The sequence below is a fragment of the Oryctolagus cuniculus genome, chromosome 17 (assembly GCF_964237555.1).
Source record: "Oryctolagus cuniculus chromosome 17, mOryCun1.1, whole genome shotgun sequence".
Classification (NCBI taxonomy): domain Eukaryota; kingdom Metazoa; phylum Chordata; class Mammalia; order Lagomorpha; family Leporidae; genus Oryctolagus; species Oryctolagus cuniculus.
The window spans coordinates 51,148,268-51,166,775 of NC_091448.1; the positions used below are offsets into that span (position 1 = coordinate 51,148,268).

An 18,508-nucleotide genomic window follows, 5' to 3' on the forward strand; every position below is an offset into this window, starting at 1 on the left:
TGTGGCCCAGGAGTACATTGGAGGATGGCCCAAGTCCTTGGGCCCTGCACCCCATGGGAGACCAGGAGAAGTACCTGGCTCCTGCCATCGGATCAGCGTGGTGCGCCGGCCGCGGCAGCCATTGGAGGGTGAACCAACGGCAAAGGAAGACCTTTCTCTCTCTCTCTCTCTCTCTCACTGTCCACTCTGCCTGTCAAAAAAAAAAAAAAAAAACTTTTTTATTTACTTAAGAGGCAGAGCTCCCAACCACTGGTTCACTCCCCAAATGTCCACAGCCAGAACCAAGTGCCAGGAACTCAGTCCAGGTCCTGCTTGTGTTTGGCACTGCCTAAACTACTTGAGCCATCACCTGCTGCCTCCCAGGGTCTGCAGTGGCACAAAGTCGGGATCAGTAGCCAGAGACCGAAATTAAACCACTTGTGCATGGGATACTCGTGTCCTAACTGCTAGGCCAAATGCCCACCCCCAAGTTCATCTATTTTAAAGGTTTGTTTTTTGTTTTTGACAGGTAGAGTGGACAGTGAGAGACAAAGGTCTTCCTTTTGCCATTGGTTCACCCTCCAATGGCTGCAGCACACTGCGCTCCCATGGCAGGAGCCAGGTGCTTCTCCTGGTCTCCCATGGGGTGCAGGGCCCAAGCACTTGGGCCATCCTCCACTGCACTCCCTGGCCACAGCAGAGAGCTGGCCTGGAAGAGGGGCAACCGGGACTGAATTCGGCGCCCCGACTGGGACTAGAACCTGGTGTTCCGGCGCCACAAGGCGGAGGATTAGCCTATTGAGCCACGGCTCCGGCCCCTATTTTAAAGCTTTTTTTAAAGTAATTGGCATTTGAATTTATCCCTTCTACTATGTTTCTATTTCATTAATTCTTTTTTTTAATTTGTACTAATTCACTCTTCTTGTTTCTTTTGGCTTCATGAATACAAGTTTCCTGAAATGAATTTGAAATTTATGTATCTGTTAATAAAGGAGGCAATGAAAGCTATACGTTTTCAAATACGTCTATGGCTAAGTCTCAGGTTTTGGCATTAGAAATTCTTTTCGTTGTCTTCTAGATCATGTACAATTTCCGTTTTGATTTCCCCTTTTGATCCAAGAGGTCGATTGTTTATTTCTGCTGGTTTGCTCCAACTCTGGTGCACTCTGGTTTTTGTTGTTAATTTGTCCGTTCCACTGTCCTTTTACCTTTCGTAGAACTCGCAGTCAGCATCTCTATTATTGGAAAACGAGACAGCAAAATGTCCCCTTCGAGTAAGTCCTATTTCCCCTGCCCCGGTGAAACCCTGAGCATTCAGACATTGCTTTCCGCCGCCAGGGCACACCAGGTGAGGCGGTGGTTGGGGAGTATTCTCCTTAGAGGAGCTTCCTCAGCTGCCACGCTCGGCTCAGGTCTGAGGAGAAGGAACCGGAACACGGAGGAAGGGGAGCAGGCGCCGCGCCATGAGTGCAGCGAGGCCGGGGCGCCCACACGTTTCTGTACCCAGCGCGGCACCGACGATACCAGGGCGACCGCCAGCGCCGCCCCGCCCCGCCCCAACCTGCGCGACACCTGCGCGTCCCACAGGCTCCCCGGGAACCGGCCGAGCCGCCCCTCAGCGGCAGGGTCGCTGCAGCCCCCGCAGCATGGCTTCCCGGTGGTCCCAACGCGTCCGGCCGGGAGCCGGCGAGCGGAAGCCGCGGCGCGGTGGCTTCTGGGAGATGGGGCCGGGGTGCGCAGGCGCGATCTCGCCGCGGCGGGCCGGGGGCGGGCACGGCAGAAGCCGGGGGAGCCTCCCGCACCTGCGAGGTGAGTCCTGGCGGCGAGGGCCCCCGGGGGCTCTGCTTCGCGGCCCGGCTGACCGCACGGATCAGGCCAGGCAGCGGCGGCTCTGCCACGAGCAGGCCTCGAAAGCAGCTTCGCGAGTTTGGTCGCCAAGTTTGGGTTCCCGCGCTCCGCTCCCGGCGTCATGTCCAGTGCCATGGGGGGCGGGGGTCTCGATGGCCCCTTTTCTCCTTTCTCGAGGTACCAGGAGGAAAAGTGAAGGGCGAGGGTGAGGTCCAGGCCGGCCCGCAGCACAAGCCGTCTCCAGGGCTTTCGGGTGGGCGTCTGCCGGAGGCCGAGGCCGAGCGGGAGCTGGCGCCGCCGGGGCATCACCCCAGCGACAAGGGCTCTGCCCGCGCGCCGCCTTTGTCCACGACCCGCAGCCCTGTGCGCTCCTGTAATGGCCTCGGAGCGCGTCCCACCCCCTTCCCTGGTAGATGTCTCTGTCACTGGGCATGGAACCCCACACCAGGTGTTGCTCATAGCAGCGCCGTAACAGGGCCCTGCGGCAGCTCCTGGGCGTTTGAATTCGTTCCAACCCTTTAGAGAAGGGAGACATTTTCCTTTTGGCTGGGAGAAGGCAGCCTTTTCATCAGGCACCTCACGACCCAGAGCTGCTGTGGGTTTTGCTTCAAACTTTTTTTTCCCCATGAGTCCCCAGAACACTTCTTTCTGCCATTTTTCCCTGTTAGGGCATTTATCTAGTTTATTTTAGAAAACCGCTTTCTAGGTTTGTCTCTACCAGACTGCAAGTTCTTTTTTTTTTTTTTTTTTTTTTTTGACAGAGTTAAACAGTGAGAGAGAGAGAGAGACAGAGAGAAAGGTATTCCTTCCGGTGGTTCACCCCCCAAAATGGCTGCTGCAGCCGGCGCGCTGCGCCGATCCAAAGCCAGGAGCCAGGTGCTTCCTTCTGGTCTCCCATGCGGATGCAGGGCCCAAGCACTTGGGCCATCCTCCACTGCACTCCCGGCCACAGCAGAGAGCTGGACTGGAAGAGGGGCAACCGGGACTAGAACCCGGAGTGCCGGCGCCGCAGGTGGAGAATTAGCCTAGTGAGCCCCTGTGCCGGCCTCAGACTGCAAGTTCTTAAAGGCAGTGGCTTAATGGAGCAGGATACGGGGACAGCGTGTCGCTCCAGGTTTGGCGCTCTGTAGCTACTGATAGGTGTTTAATGAATGACGGAGAAAAGAACGCTTTCTTCTTCTTGTTACAGGGTATGGGCCTTTTACCGAGCTAGTGCAGGCTGGGATGGCTGTTTGATGAACAGCAGCTGAAACTCCGGCTGTTCAGGGTACCCAGGGACAAGAGAAGATTACCATGTTGGAGCCAAAGGAAGAGGAGCAGCCCTGGGATTGCGAGGGCAGGCCACCTGGGAACCACTCTGCGAGTCAAGAGGTCTTCCGCCAGCGCTTCAGGCAGCTCTGCTACCAGGAGACTCCTGGTCCCCGGGAGGCCCTGAGCCAGCTGCGAGTGCTCTGCTGCGAGTGGCTGAGGCCAGAGAGGCACAGCAAGGAGCAGATCGTGGAGCTGCTGGTGCTGGAGCAGTTCCTGGCCATCCTGCCTGAGCAGCTGCGGGCCTGGGTGCGGGGACGTCACCCCAGGAGCGGAGAGGAGGCCGTGACTGTGCTGGAGGATTTAGAGAAAGCACTTGAACCAGAACCGCAGGTGGGAAGGGGGATTGGATCTGTTGCGGGAGCCACGTCAGCGACCTCCAGGCTGGACAGAGGGGCAGCAGTAGGGGGAGTTGCCAAGTTCCGGCCCGGCCAGGTAGAGCAGTTGGGGTGTGTGTGTCTGTCTCTTCTGCCCTCAAGCTCTGAATGGGAAGACTCTAGCTCCTCTCCTTCCCCTGTGCTGACTCTCAGGGGGCTCTCTGAAGTCTCCTCGGGAACGTCGGTCCCACATAAACCGAGTGGTGCCTGATCACCTCCAGGTCCCAGGCCCCGCACGTGGACCTGCGCAGGAAGAGCCATGGGAGAAGCCGCCGCCTCTGGGAGCAACTCAGGAGACACGGGACATTCCGCTGCAGCCTACGGAGCCCCGGCTCAAGTGTGAATCTCGGGACCCCCAGCCTTTCCCACTGAGTGGTGAGGAGCGGGATTCTGCTGGGAGGGCGGGAGGAGGGGGAGTATAAAGGGCACACAGTAGGTGCTCAGATGTTGTCTGTTACCATCACAGCTTTCCTATTCCTGCTCTTAGGTGAGAGACTTGGCATGTGTATCACCCATAAAATTGGAACAAGAATGGCCGCCTAAGGTAGCCGTGATGATTAAATTAAATGTGTAGGAAGTAGAGCCTGGCTAGAGGCAGGCTTTGTGGCGCGGCAGGCTAAGCCAACGCTTGGGACACCTGCATCCCATAACTGTGTCTGGGATCAAGTCCCACCTGCACTTCCAGTCTAGCTTCCCGCTAATGTATCTAGAGGCAACAGATGATGACTTAAGTACCTGGGCCCCTGCTACCCACATGGGAGACCCAGATGGAGTTCTTGGCTCTTGGCTTTGGTCTGGCCCAGCCCTGGCTATTGTAGGCATTTGGGGAATGAACCAGCAGATGGAAGATCTCTCTCTCTCTTTCTCTTTCTTTCTCTCTTTCTCTTGCTCTGACTTTCAAGTAGATGAAAATAAATGAACAAACAAAACCTAGCGGAGACCTCCTAGCTGTACAGTCCTCAAGCAGGCCCAGGAAATGCTGCTTTCACTCCTGCCTCATCTCCCCTTCTCTTGACTCCTAGTTCATAGTAACTCTGCCTTGAGCTAAGGCCAGCCTTGAGATCCTTTAATTTCCCCAAGCTTCCTAAAGCACGTTTTAGAAATATATATTTATTAGAGAGACAGAAAAGGGAGAGAGCAGTCATCTACTACATCACTCCCCAGATGCCTACAACCGCCAGGGCAGGACCTGGGATCAAAGCCAGGAGCCGGGAACTCAGTGCAGGTCTCCCACATGGGCGACAGGGACCCATCTACTTCAGTCATCACTGCTGCCTCCCAGGGTCAACCTTGGCAGGAAGCTGGCATCAGGAGTGGAGCTAGGGATGGAACCCAGACATTCCAGTGTGGGACACGGGCGTCCAGAGTGGTGACTTAGGGGCCAGCATTGTGGTGTGGCGGTTGGGCTACCACCTGCAATGCCGGCATCCCATTGGGACATCAGTTTAAGACCCAGCTGCGGGCCGGCGCCGCGGCTCACTAGGCTAATCCTCTGCCTTGCGGCGCCAGCACACCGGGTTCTAGTCCCGGTTGGGGCACCGGATTCTGTCCCGGTTGCCCCTCTTCCAGGCCAGCTCTCTGCTGTGGCTAGGGAGTGCAGTGGAGGATGGCCCAAGTGCTTGGGCCCTGCACCCCATGGGAGACCAGGAGAAGCACCTGGCTCCTGCCATCAGATCAGCGCGGTGCGCTGGCCGCAGCGCACCGGCCGTGGCGGCCATTGGAGGGTGAACCAAGGGCAAAGGAAGACCTTTCTGTCTGTCTCTCTCTCTCACTGTCCACTCTGCCTGTCAAAAAAAAAAAAAAAAAAAAAAAAGACCCTGCTGCACCACTACCAGTCTGGCTCTCTGCTGGTGTGCCTGGGAAAGCAGTGGAAGATGGCCTAAGAGCCTGGACCCCTGCACCCACATGGGAGGCCCAGATGAAGCTCCTGGCTCCAGGTTTCAGCTTGGCCCAGCCCAGCTGTGGTGGCCATTTGGCGAGTGGACCTGGAACATCTCCCTCCATCTCTCCCTCTCTCACTCTGTAACACTGCCTTTCAAAATAAATAAGTCTTTAAAACAAAAACAAAGTGGTTAACTTAACCACTGCAACAAACGTCTACCACTATAATGTGGAGTTTCTGTTTAATAGTGTATTTTATACTGCCTCTACCAAACCAAACCAAAGCATTTGAAAAGTTAAATTCTTGTTAGCAACCAAAGGGGAAAAACTAGAAATAGGGATTCTTTCTTTGCCTTTTGTCCAGACCCTTCTTATTGCCTTTACTGCCTCTGTTTATCAACATGATCCTTTTAAAAAGAAGGTAGCGGGGCTGGTGCTGTGGTGTAGCAGGTAGAACTGTTGCCTGCAGTGCCAGCATCCCGTTATCAGTGCTGGTTCAAGTCCTGGCTGCTTCACATCCTATGCAGGTCTCTGCTGCGGCCTAGGAAAGCAGTAGAAAATGGCCCAAGTACTCTGGCCCCTGTACCCTGGCTCCTGGCTTTGGATCAGCCCAGTTCCAGTTGTTGTAACCATTTGGGAAGTGAACCAGCGGATGGAAGACCTCTTTCTCTCTTTCTCTCTCTCTCTGCCTTTGCCTCTCTATAACTCTGCCTTTCAAATAAATTTTTTTTTTTTTTAAGTAGCTAGGTATTGGCGCTGTGGCGTAGCAGGTAACGCCATCGCCTGCAGTGCCGGCATCCCTTATGGGCACCAGTTTGAGTCCCAGCTGCTCCACTTCTGATCCAGTTCTCTGCTTATGGCCTGGGAAAGCAGTGGAAGATGACCCAAGTTCTTGGGCCCCTGCACCCATGTGGGAGACATGGAAGAAGCTCCTGGCTCTGGCTTTGGATCAGCACAGCTCCAGTAGTTGTGGCCATTTGGAGAGTGAACCAGTGGATGGAAGACCTTTCTCTCTCTCTCTCTCTAACTCTGCCTTTCAAATAAATAAATAAAAAGTAGCTTGGCAGGCATTTGGCACAGTGATTTAGGTGACGCTTGGGATGCTTGCATCTCAGAGTACCATTTCTGCTTTTTGTTAATTTATTTATTTATTTGAGAGGGAGAGATAGAGAAAGGTCTTCTGTTCACTCCTCAAATGGTTGCAACAGCCAGCACTGGGCCAGTCCAAAGCCAGGAGCCAGAAGCTTCTTCAGGGTCTCCCATGTGGGTGCAGGAGTCCAAGTATACGGGCCATTTTCCACTGCTTTCTCAGGCCATAAGCAGAGAGCTGGATTGGAAGAGGAGCAGCCAAGGCATGAACTGACGCCCATATGTGAAGCCGGTGCTGCAGATGGAGGCTTAGCCTACTGCGCCACAGCACCAGCCCCCGGTTCTACTTCTGATTCCAGCTTCCTGCTGATATGCGTGCTGGGAGGCAGCGGGTGATGGCTCAAGAACTTGGGTCCCTGCACCCAACATTGGAGATCCGGATGGAATTCTGGGCTCCTGGCTTTCACTTGCCTCAGCCCTAGCCATTGCAGACATTTGGGAAGTTTACCAACAGACAGAAAATTTCTCTCTGCCTGTCTCCAACTTCCTCTGTCTCTGCTTTTCAAATAAAATGAAAATAAATGAAAAATAAATAAAATTAAAAGGAAGGTAGTAACTTTTTTCACAGTAAGCATATTTCAGAGTAATCCTAACATTTAACCTGGGTGAATCTACTTTTTAAATCAAATAATTTTGGGTTACCTCAAAGCAGTTTGTTTTCTCCTTAGATATAAGGATGCTACAGACAAATAAACCATAAAATGTGTTATAGACATTTAAAAACAGAAAGGCAAACCATTCTTTACTTCTTTAAAAAAAAAAAAAAAAAAAGCGTGTAGGATGCAGGGAGCTGGAAGTCGCTCCTCCAGTACAGGAGGCAGCTGCTTGAGGATCCCCTCAATGCCTGGGCTTGCGGGAGATCCCTGGGCAGAGGCGCAGGCTCCACAGCCAGGCGGGGCAGAGTCTTCCACCTTCTGGAACACCGCCTCTGCCGAACCCCAACGATTCTTCTGTTGTCCCCTTCCTCACAACATCCATTTACCATTCTCCTATTCCGTGTAAATACTTCTTTTACTCCCACTTTTTAAAATAGATCCTAAAAAGACCCCACTTTGAAACTTTTTTTTTTTTTTATATTTATTTGAAAGAGCCATCCTCTCCACTCCTCTCCCAGGCACATCAGCAGGGAGCTGGAATCATAAGCTGAGCAGGCAGGACTCGAATCGGTGCCCACATATCATGCCAGTGCTGCAGGCCAGGGCTTTAACCTGCTGCACCACAGCGCCAGCCCAGAAACTTATTTTTAAAATGACACTTCTTTAGTGTTCCATTATGTAAAAAATCAGGAAAGAAAAACAAACAGGCACGGAGAAAAGGTAAAATCCCCTTCCCTATACGATCCCATCACCAAGAAGTAGCCACTGATAATCTCTAACTCATGTCCCAGTTGTTATACGTATAGTGAATATCTTTTAAGTTTTTATTTTTAGAAATGGAAAGTCTGAATACTAATCTAAATGTTGTTTCTCTGCACATCCAGCACAGGAGTATTTACATTTTCCGCCAGTTGTTATAGAAGACGGCGCAGAGCCCAAGGACAAAGGGGCGTTGCTAGAACCACCCAGTACTGAAGTGGAATCACCGGCGTCCTCAGAAACACCAGCCGCCGCCTCCCTCACCTCCGCATTCGAAGCTACCTCTCAAGTTGAAGGCGCCTTAGAACAGCAGCAGAGAAATCCCAAAGCGGGGAGACCAAGGCAGTCCCCTGCCCAGGGAGCGAGTTTGAGGCAGATGGTCGTCACCCACAAGAAAGCTCCCCCAGGGAAGAAAGACCATGAATGTAATGAATGCGGTAAAGCCTTCATTTATAACTCACACCTTGTAATCCACCAGCGGATCCATTCTGGAGAGAAGCCCTACAAATGCAGTGACTGTGGGAAAACTTTCAACCAGAGCTCAAACCTCATTCAGCACCAGAGGATTCACACAGGGGAGAAGCCCTACGAATGCAGCGAGTGCGGGAAGGCCTTCAGGTGGGGCGCTCATCTTGTCCAGCACCGGAGGATCCACTCCGGAGAGAAGCCCTATGAGTGTAAGAAGTGCGGGAGGGCCTTCAGCCAGAGCTCCTATCTGAGTCAGCATCTGCGAATCCACAGTGGAGAGAAGCCCTTCGTTTGTCAAAGATGCGGGAAGGCCTACAGGTGGAGCTCAGAGCTTATCAGACACCAGAGAGTTCATGCTGGCCCAGCGCCTGCCCAGTCTGTGCAGGGTGAGCGAGTCTCCAGAAAGACGTCTGTCTGATCTTTAGGATTGGATTCCATAAAAGTTAAAAGCGTTTTAAGGTTTTTCCTGTGTCTGTCTTGATTTAGGAAAAACTTTGCCTATCCCACCAGCTGTATCCTCTGGTTACCATGAATGTGTCAGGGTGCCTTTGGCTCAAGTAGTGGCTACAATGTGCTGCCTCTCCTTTTTGGCACGACCTTAGGCGAGACTGACCTGCCTGGTGTGCACACCAATGAGAACAGGGAGAGCAGTGCCTACCTAATTCGAGTTTTGAGCCTGGCAAAGAGGAGCTGGGAATCAGAATTAGCGTTTACTGTGAATGGGACTTTCTTAGACCCAAATTGATCTGTCTCCTTGAACAAGGTCACTTCTGCAGTGTGCAGGTGGGAGACAGAAACCACACTAGTATTTGGAACAGGAAGAATAGAAGTAAAAGGGGGTTATTTGCTAAAGGAGGTAAAGCGATCTCTGAGAACACAGGAATAGCAGAGCAGGGAGCAGCTGCTACCCCTAGGGCTGTGGAGAATACTCAGAAGGGCCCACACCACACCAGGACTCCTGTTCAGACCTCCCTGGACAGCGTCTGTCCCCAGCACTGTGCCAGACCTAGTGTGCGGGCTTGCAAACCTGAGTTGAAATGAGCTGTGCTGGGAATATTCATATGGAAATCCACAGACAACAAATCAGATTGTTTTGTTTTTGAGCTAAGTAAATATGTACCAACAACACTCTGGATGATGAAGTTCACTGAAGTGCTGTAGGCCAAGGCTGACAAGCAAGAGGTTACTAGTTGAGGTACCAGTGAGACACTAGTTGGTAGGTGCCAAGGAGTCCTCTGCTTAGCACAGGCAGTTAGACTGCAAAAGCAAGAGGGAAAAGTCTAGAATTAAAAGAAGCCCCTTCCTGTTTCCTTTTTTGCTGGCCAGGTGTAACAGAAATGCTTACAGGTCCAGCTCCAGTACAGCTCTTTGTCCAAGACCAAGACTGGTGGATTTGGAGCTAGGAGGCAGTAAGTTGATACCTGGCCCATGTTTCAAGCTCATTTCCACCGAGGACCGTCTCCTTGTTTCCCACTGCTTTCCCCTCGGAGTTAGACCAGCCACCGCTTGATGTAGGTCTCTATTTAAATGTCACCTTGAAACCTTCCCCGACTAGCATGCAAGTTTATCTCTCTCATAAATGTGTTGAGGTAAACTACAGACCATGCACCAAATCCAAATGCAGCTCCAGGCCTGCTTTTGGGTGACCCGCAAGCTAAGGATGGTTTCTGCATCTTGGAAGTGTTGGAAAAGAATGTGACGCAACAGGCTGTGTGTGGTCTGCAAAGCCCTTCACAGAAAAGGTTTACCAAGCCCTGGTCTAGGGGGAGCTCAGTGTATACCTCAGGAACCTCAGTACCTTTTTTTTTTAGGGTTTATTTATTAGAATTAGGGAGAGATGGAGAGAGAGATCTTCCATCCACTGATTGACCTGCCAGATGGCCACAATGGCCTGGGTTGGGCCAGGCCGAAGGCAGGAGCCAGGAGCTTTTTCCAGGTCTCCATGTGTGCGCAGGGGCCCAAGGACTTAGGCCATCTTTTACTGCTGTCCCAGGTGCATTAGCAGGGAGCTGGATCAGAAATGGAGCAGCGAGGACTCCGAACTGGCACCCATATGAAGTGCCAGCACTGCGGGCAGCAGCTTAACCCACTACGCCACAGGCTGGCCCCCTTTTTATCTTTTTTTCTTTTTTTAAGATTTATTTATTTATTTGAAAGGCAGAGTTACAGAGAGAAAGAGAGGTCTTCCATCTGCTAGTTCACTCCCCAGATGGCCATAATGGCCGGAGCTGCGCAGATCAGGAGCCAGGAGCCAGGAGATTTTTCTGGGTCTCCCACACTGGTGCAGGGGCCCAAGGACTTGGGTCATCTTCCACTGCTTTCCCAGGCCATAGCAGAGAGCTGGATTGGAAGAGGAGCAGCTGAGACTAGAACCGGTGCCCATATGGGATGCCAGGGCTGTAGGTGGCGGCTTTACCACAGCGCCAGCCCCTCTTTTATCTTTTTTTAAAAATAGTTATTTTCACATTTTTTTTTACCTTGAAAGAGAAGAATTTCCATTTACTGGTTCACTCTCCAAATGCCTGCAACAGCCAGGGCTGGTCCAGGCTGAAGCCAGGAGCCAGGAATTCCATCTGGACCACGTGGGTGGCAGAGGACTAAGTACTTGAGCCATTAGGGTGTCTTTCTTGCATGGGTCAAGTAGGACCATGACCATACCACACCTGTACTCCGGGTCACTGCAGAGTCAAAGTAACAGTCACAAGGACAAGCGATTCTTTTCCAGCAAGGTCATAGGAGCTTCCTCAGTCCTTTGTGAAGTAGAAGACATGTTACATTTATCTTCAGGAGGCTAGAAAACTTCTAACAGGATGGCCATTTGCCTAACTGAAACTATTACTGGGGCCAGCAGTGTGGCGCAGCAGGTTAAACCACCACTTGCAATGCCGCCATCCCATACCAGTGTGCCGGTTCAGGTTCCAGCTGCTCCACTTTTGATCCAGCTCCCTGCTAATGGGCCTGGGAAAGCAACGGAAGATGGCCCAAGTCCTTGGGTCCCTGACACCCACGTGGAGACCCAGATGGAGTTCCAGGCTCCTGGCTTCAGCCTGGACTACCCTGGGCAGTTGCAGCCATTTTGGAGAGGGAACTAGGGGATGGTGGATCAATCTGTCTCCTTTTCAAATAAGTAAAATCTTAAATAAAACTTCCTGTGGAGGTATGCATTTGGCCTAGCAGTTAGGATGACTGTGTCCATATCAGAGTGCTTGCGTTTGATTCCGAGCTCTGACTCCCAATTCCAGCTCAAGTAGTTGGGTCCCTCCCATCCAGTGGGAGACCAGCACTGGGTTCTCACCTTCAGCTGACCCAGTGCTGGCTGTTGTGAGCATCTGGGGAGTGAATCAGCAGATGGGAGCGCTCTCTGTGTCTGCCTCTTTAATCATTCAGCAAAAAAAAAAAAAAAACAAAAAAAACAAAAAAAAAACACTATGTGCCATCAAGAATAAATGAATAAATTTGGGAAGACTAATCAGTCTTCCACCCCACAAAACATCTCCCCACTTCAGCTACCCAGTGCTGCTGGCTGAAAAGGGAAGAATATTTCTAGCGCCAGAAAGAGCAAAGCAGGATTCTGGGACACCAAGGGCAGGGGCAAGAAGTCAAGGGTATGAGTTAGAGGGTTGGCCTTGATAGTCCAGAAATAGATCATTCTGTCTGCAATGCCTTGCATTCAGCGTTCTGCAGACAGCTGAAAGCAGAAAAATATTTTGTAAGCAAGAAATTAACCTGAAACCATCTCTGTTATGCAAGAGAAGCTATTCCCACAACAGATGTTCCGTGTACTTAGTTTGATCGTCCTTACCCTTGAGGGAGTCCTGGGTTGCCACAGTTGTATAGTAACTCGTTCCTATTGGACCTGTCCAGTGTGCATCTTAGAATTGACTCACAGCAGGACATTCCCAGCCGGGCAGCTGAATAAGCAAAAGAACTTGGGTCTGCTAACAAGATTGTGGTCTTTTGTCCGCAGTAGGAGACAAAGAGAAACAAACTGTTCTGGTCTCAGGGAGTTGATAGGGGGCTTAGGAATCCCATATAAACACCCTAAACAGAGGTTTCATAACAAATACACTGTAATGGATACCAGGGACCTGGGCTGCTGGGAGTGGATAACTGCTGCTTTGAAGGCTGAGACCGCTGGGATTGGTAAGAATAGGGACCATCTCCTGTCTTACAGATTCCGAGCTCCTTGCAAATTCAGCTGCATGTCTGGGGAAGCCTCTCACTAAAGGAAATGCAAAACGCACACGTGAGCTAGGCACTTTCATATCCACAAGAAGAGGAAAATGCTGTTTATGCAAATTTCCGTCAATTTCTAGACCCCTCTTCCACAAAACCAAAGTCATGAAATAAGCACAGTTAGGACAACTTCCTTTACAAGATCATGAGAGTTTCAGGTTAGTACTTTTCCATAACTTTGAGGGCTCTGCTAGGGAAATCTCAGAAGTAGGGATGGGAGCCGGCGCCGCGGCTCACTAGGCTAATCCTCCACCTTGTGGCGCCGGCACACCGGGTTCTAGTCCTGGTCGGGGCGCCGGATTCTGTCCCCGTTGTTCCTCTTCCAGGCCAGCTCTCTGCTGTGGCCCGGAAGGGCAGTGGAGGATGGCCCAAGTGTTTGGGCCCTGCACCCCATGGGAGACCAGAAGCACCTGGCTCCTGCCATCGGATCAGCGTGGTGCACCGGCTGCAGCGCGCTGGCCATGGCAGCCATTGGAGGGTGAACCAATGGCAAAGGAAGACCTTTCTCTCTCTCTCTCTCTCTCTCTCTCTCACTGTCCACTCTGCCTGTCAAAAAAAAAAAAAAGTAGGGATGGGCAAGAAGCAAGACAGCCCTGCTTGGAACAGCGTGAGCTCTGCAGGGAAGCTGCTGGTGAAGGCAGGCAGCTAGTTAGAACCTGAGCTGAGCTGAGCTGGAAGTTACGAGCCCCCACTTGATTCTAGTCTGTTTGTCAACCAAAATGTGCCCTTTCCTGGGACATATCTGCTTCATCTGGGACCTCAAGGGGATGCCGTGAACATCAAGGTCCACATGGAACTTGTGGAGGTGCCATATAATGCCTAGGTGCCCTCACCCCTGGAGAGGCGCCACCCCCTACCTCATAAAAGAGACCAACAACTAGGAAGGACCCTCTCTTTGACCTGAGACCAGAGACAGGGCTGGAGGAGCTGCAGTGTTTCTCTCTCCTCCCTTCCCTCACTCATGATGGGTATTTCTATGTGTGCAATCCCTGCTCTGTGTGTGTGTGTGTGTGTGTGTGTGTGTGCTGACTTTCTCACCTTTGGGATAAATGTTATCACTATGCACCTAATACATGTCAGCACTTAGCATGCTAAGGGACCTGCAGATGGCACCAAGGAGATTAGGCATTTGATATGGTAGGAGCCTATCCCCATGCCATCTCTCTGCTGCCACATTTCCCTTGCACCTTGGTTTCCTGGGGTGTAGCCACTGATTAGGGCAGCTCCTTCAGAAATGGTGTGGAGACAGGCTGACTGGGGGATTGGGGGATTGGGTGTCGTGGAGAGAGCTCCATAGTTCTTCCCTAGCAAATCTGAAAGGGCTTGGAGCATGTTCTGTTGTTCGCTTCTGTTCTGCCAGTATTTGTTGAGCACCAATCTGCATCGTGCAGTTTCTACCTCATGAGCGCACTGTGGATAGGACCCATCTTTTTTTTTTTTTTTTTTTTTTTTGACAGGCAGAGTGGACAGTGAGAGAGAGAGACAGAGAGAAAGGTCTTCCTTTGCCGTTGGTTCACCCTCCAATGGCCGCCGCGGCCGGCGCACCGCGCTGATCCGATGGCAGGATCCAGGAGCCAGGTGCTTCTCCTGGTCTCCCATGGGGTGCAGGGCCCAAGCACTTGGGCCATCCTCCACTGCACTCCCGGGCCACAGCAGAGAGCTGGCCTGGAAGAGGGGCAACTGGGACAGAATCCGGCGCCCCAACGGGGACTAGAACCCGGTGTGCCGGCGCCGCAAGGTGGAGGATTAGCCTAGTGAGCCGCGGCGCCGGCCGGACCCATCTTAACAGCAGTAATCATGTGACCAGTAGTAGGTGGCTTCTTTGTTTTTAAAGATTTATTTTATTTATTTGAAAGAGTTACAGAGAGAGGTAGAGACACAGAGAAGGGTGTTCCATCTGCTGGTTCACTCCCCAATTGGCTGCAATGGTGAGAGCTGTGCCGATCCAAAGCCAGGAGCCAGGAGCCAGGAGCTTCTTCCGGATCTCCCACGTGGGTGCAGGGGCCCAAGGACTTGGGCCATCTTCTACTGCTTTCCCAGGCCACAGCAGAGAGCTGGATCAGAAGAGCAGCAGGGACTAGAACCAGCGGCCGTATAGGATGCCGGCACCTCAGGCCAGGAGTTTAACCCACTGCGCCACAACACCAGCCCCATGGGTGGCTTCTTGAGACAGGTAGGCAGGCAGTACAGATCCCTATCCAGCACTCACCACTGTGATGAGCTTGTATGTTAGTTTGCTGGGGCTGCCATAATGAAGCTCCACAGACTGTGTGGCTTAAATAACAGGAATGTATTTTTTTTTCCACAATTCTAGAGACTCAGATTGCAAGATCAAGGAGTTAGCAGGGTGGGTTTCCACTGAGGCCTCTCCCCTTGGCCTGCAGACGCTCGCGGCATCACGACTTCACATGGCCTTCCCTTGCTGCACGTCTCTATCCTAGATTCATCTTACAGCCACACTGGTTTACGTCCACCCCGGGACTTCGCTTTAACTTTGTTACTTCTTTAAAGGCCCTATCTCCAAATAAACACATTCTGAGGTACAGGGGGTTAGGACTTCAACTCGAATTTTACAGTGTGAAGAAAATTCAACCCTGGCTAAATATTTGAATCTCTCATGAGGCTCCGCTTCCTCCACTCTAAAAGGGGAGAGTTAATAGCACCCATGCATAGGTAGCTATGGGGATTCAGTGCCCTCCTAGTCCAAGGACAGAAGCAGGTCCGTGCTCAATAAACATTAGCTTATATTACTGAGACTGCTGAAAGGCAGCAGTGTCCCCAGTGGGTCTGAATATTCCAGAGTCTACAATCTGCCCAGGGCACAGGTCACGTGGGGGAGGAAAATACTCAATAAGCCCTTAGCATGTGCCGAGTCCTTGACATTCCTGTCTCCCATCTGCTGTCCCACAGAAGAGAAGTCCTAACCAGTGTGTAGGTGCTGCCAGGTGTGCTCCCTGCTGACACCTGCCCCCTTCCCCAAGAAATGCCCTAGGCTAAAGGGAGCTGCCCCAGGCAAGTCTACCTGCCTTCTCTCCACCTCCAATCCCTGGTAGTAGGGGTAAGGGAGTGAGGAAGGGGGAGGAGCTCAAGGCCTGGCCACCTTGCTTCCACCGGAACCATCTCAGAAAGCTCATCCGAGTCTGTTCTCATGGGGTTGGTGGAGGCTTCTGTTGCTGTGGCACTGACATTTAACATCCCCCTGCCCATGCTGTGGGGCACCTGCCTCTCTCTCTCTCTCTCTCTCTCTCTCTCTCTCTCCCTCTCTCAGGTGTTCCCAATAGCATTCCCCAATACACATCTTGCACACACTCCATTTCCAGCTGTTTTTCAGTGAGGAAATGTCAAACAAGCATAATAAAGAGATGGGAAGTGAAAATTCCCTGGACCCTTAAGTCACTGGTTTATAGAGAAAGCCTCAGATGCTGCCCTGCCCTCCTGCTTACTGGTCATGCACGGATGTATTCATCGAGTTTCGCGTCCATTCAGAAAACCTCTAGTGCCTGGTACCGGTACTGGGGAATCACAATGAAAGACACAGTCCTTTCTCAGGTCTTTCCCACATCCACTGCGCCCCTGGGACTCCCCCCACTTCAGTCAGCGGAGTGGGGCATGGATTACAGTGCCTGCCCCGACTAGGGTTCCCCTTCATCCCCACTCGGCTTAAGGAATGCCTGACAAAACCAGCGGACCAATGGCACACAAGCACGCTGCTCCTGGCTGGATTCTCTGCGCCATCTGCCCCAGAGCTGCCCAGGACCTCCGCCGGCTCCCAACACCTAACCACCCTCCCGCTTAACAGGAAGCCTCGCATCTCCAGCCCCCCGGTCCCCAGCGCCTCCTGTCGGCCACATCTTAGGCCCTCAGGCAGCCTCAGAAGGCAGTGCCTTCTTTATAATGTCAACTCTGCCTTCCTTCCATACCTTGAGGTTTTCCGCAGCAACTGTATTTTAATAACTAGCCATTCAGTATTTAAATGGGTCTGGCCGGAAGTCGAAAAAGGCCTGGGCCACTGTGAGGACCCCCTAAGTGATGGAACAAGGACATAAGCCTGGGCCATTTTAAGTTCTTGTTACCCCTGCCTTCCTTCAAGAGACCAGCTCAGTCTCATCCAGTACGGTTCCCCATCCCACGCCCCTGCATTCTTCCCCAGGTTTGGAAGTCGGACCAAACCTGAAGAAACCAGTATGGGGAAGTTCATCTCTGCCTACGGACGCCCACCCCAAGCCCACCTAAGATATAAAAAGGCGCAGCCTGCTTGGGGGTAGGGTCTGGGTCCTCTGCCACATGCTCGGTCTACATGCTCTCTGGCAGTTGGTCAACCTCAGCGAGTTTATTTTCTCGGCATAAATTCGGTCTGGCCGGGAGTTCGTATTCTCTTTTCCTTACGTTTGGCGCCCCGTGTGAGGAGGCATCAATCTGCACTTTCCCTTACAATAAGTACCTGTGGGATAGCTGACCAATTCCCACCCTTGGGTTCCCCAATTCCAAATCCCAAGAGGCCAAGCTGTAGTTCTTTGAGGCGGAGCTGTAAGTAGCCGCGGGCTTTAGCACACCGCCCCCATTGGTCAAGGGTGAAAAGGACACCCGTCTCGACCAATCAGCACGCGCGCTCTGCCCCGCGCCTTCCAGCCCCGCCCCTGGGGTCGGCGGCCACCACAAGCAAACGAGGGGTCCTCCTGGTCTCCTAGAGAGGCGGCTCGGCCGGTCGGCCGTGGTTGGTGACCGTGCACCACCGGCCGGAGGCCCCTCCTCGAGCTGTCGCCGCAGTCGTCCCCGCCGCTTCCCGAGGGGCTCCTGCTGAGGCTGCAGCTGCCGTCCACTTCCAGGGGCTTCCCTCGCGCGGGTCGTTTTTTAAGATTTTTTTTTTTTTTTTTTTTTTTTTTTTTTTTTTTTTTTTTAAGGTAAAAGTTTGCTCTTAGGAACGTGTGAAGGGCTACGAGGATCCAAGGTTGGGCTTCAGGAAGCCCCTGCGTTCCCTGAATTGTGTTTTTCTGGCCAGAGTTTTTGTAATTCTTAAGGAAGATTCTTGATTTAACAGCCGTAGTCTTAGACTGGGAATCACTCAGAACACTGGTAAAAACCGAATCGTAGGCAGCAAGGGCCCTGAACTCTGAGTAATAGGTGGCTTTTTAAAAACACTGATGGCATGACAGTTATGTTGCTCGGACACCAGCGTCGCACATCAGAGTGCCTGGGTTTGCGTTCCCACTCCACTTCCTGGGAGGCAGCAGGTGATGGCCCAAGCAGCTGGGTCCCTGCCGCCCAGGTCGGGGACCCAGACACAGTTCCTGGCTCTCAGCTTTGGCCTAGCCCAGGCCTGGCTGTTGATGGCATCTGAGGAATGAACCAGAAGATGGGAGATCTATCTTTCACATAAAATAAACCTGGACCGTTTGACTCAGAATATCTTACATTGGGTTAATAGTGTATAAAAATGTACACAAATAGGTAGCACTTGTCCTGTTAGGAAAGATGAAGGATCTCATGAAGCGAAGCACAGGTCAAGGACAAGGAACGAGCAGCAGATGCAAAGCCAGAAGCCAGCAACAGTGCTGGGAAACCTGGGTAAAGGCTTACAGGGTGGGGATGAAACTGGTACACAAAGCCACATTAAGCTCATAATGAAACAGTGCAGTTTGGAATACACATTAGAAAGGCATCATGTCGGTAAAACTATAGATATATTTTATTTACCTAAGGTGTTAGTATACCAATTAAAATTAAGTTTGATTAGACAAAGAAGAAAATATACATAGGTACATGGTCATAACTTCAAAAAGTCTAAAGGTTATTTTTGGGTACTTAGGTAGGACTTTGAAATCGTGATGCCTGTTCCTTTTTCAAATGTTTCAGGGGCTAGCATTGTGGCATAGCGAGTTAAGCAGCCACCTACCACACTCCACTGGT

At 51.9% G+C, this 18,508-nt stretch overlaps 1 protein-coding gene across 3 annotated transcripts; it reads left to right on the forward strand.

The window, feature by feature from the left end:
- The first annotated feature begins 220 nt into the window (after positions 1-220).
- Positions 221-8,827, forward strand: ZNF232 (zinc finger protein 232). Of its 3 annotated transcripts, none has more exons than XM_017349150.3 (4): positions 221-1,788; positions 3,017-3,570; positions 3,734-3,887; positions 8,023-8,827. In XM_017349150.3, the coding sequence occupies exons 2-4, from the start codon at positions 3,121-3,123 to the stop codon at positions 8,781-8,783; spliced, it is 1,365 nt and encodes a 454-aa protein (XP_017204639.3). In that variant the 5' UTR covers positions 221-1,788; positions 3,017-3,120; the 3' UTR covers positions 8,784-8,827. The 3 variants fall into 3 exon arrangements, with proteins under 3 accessions (XP_017204639.3, XP_051681281.2, XP_017204640.3); XM_051825321.2 differs by having other exon boundaries at positions 3,017-3,468; XM_017349151.3 differs by having other exon boundaries at positions 1,749-2,004.
- The last annotated feature ends 9,681 nt before the right edge of the window (positions 8,828-18,508 follow it).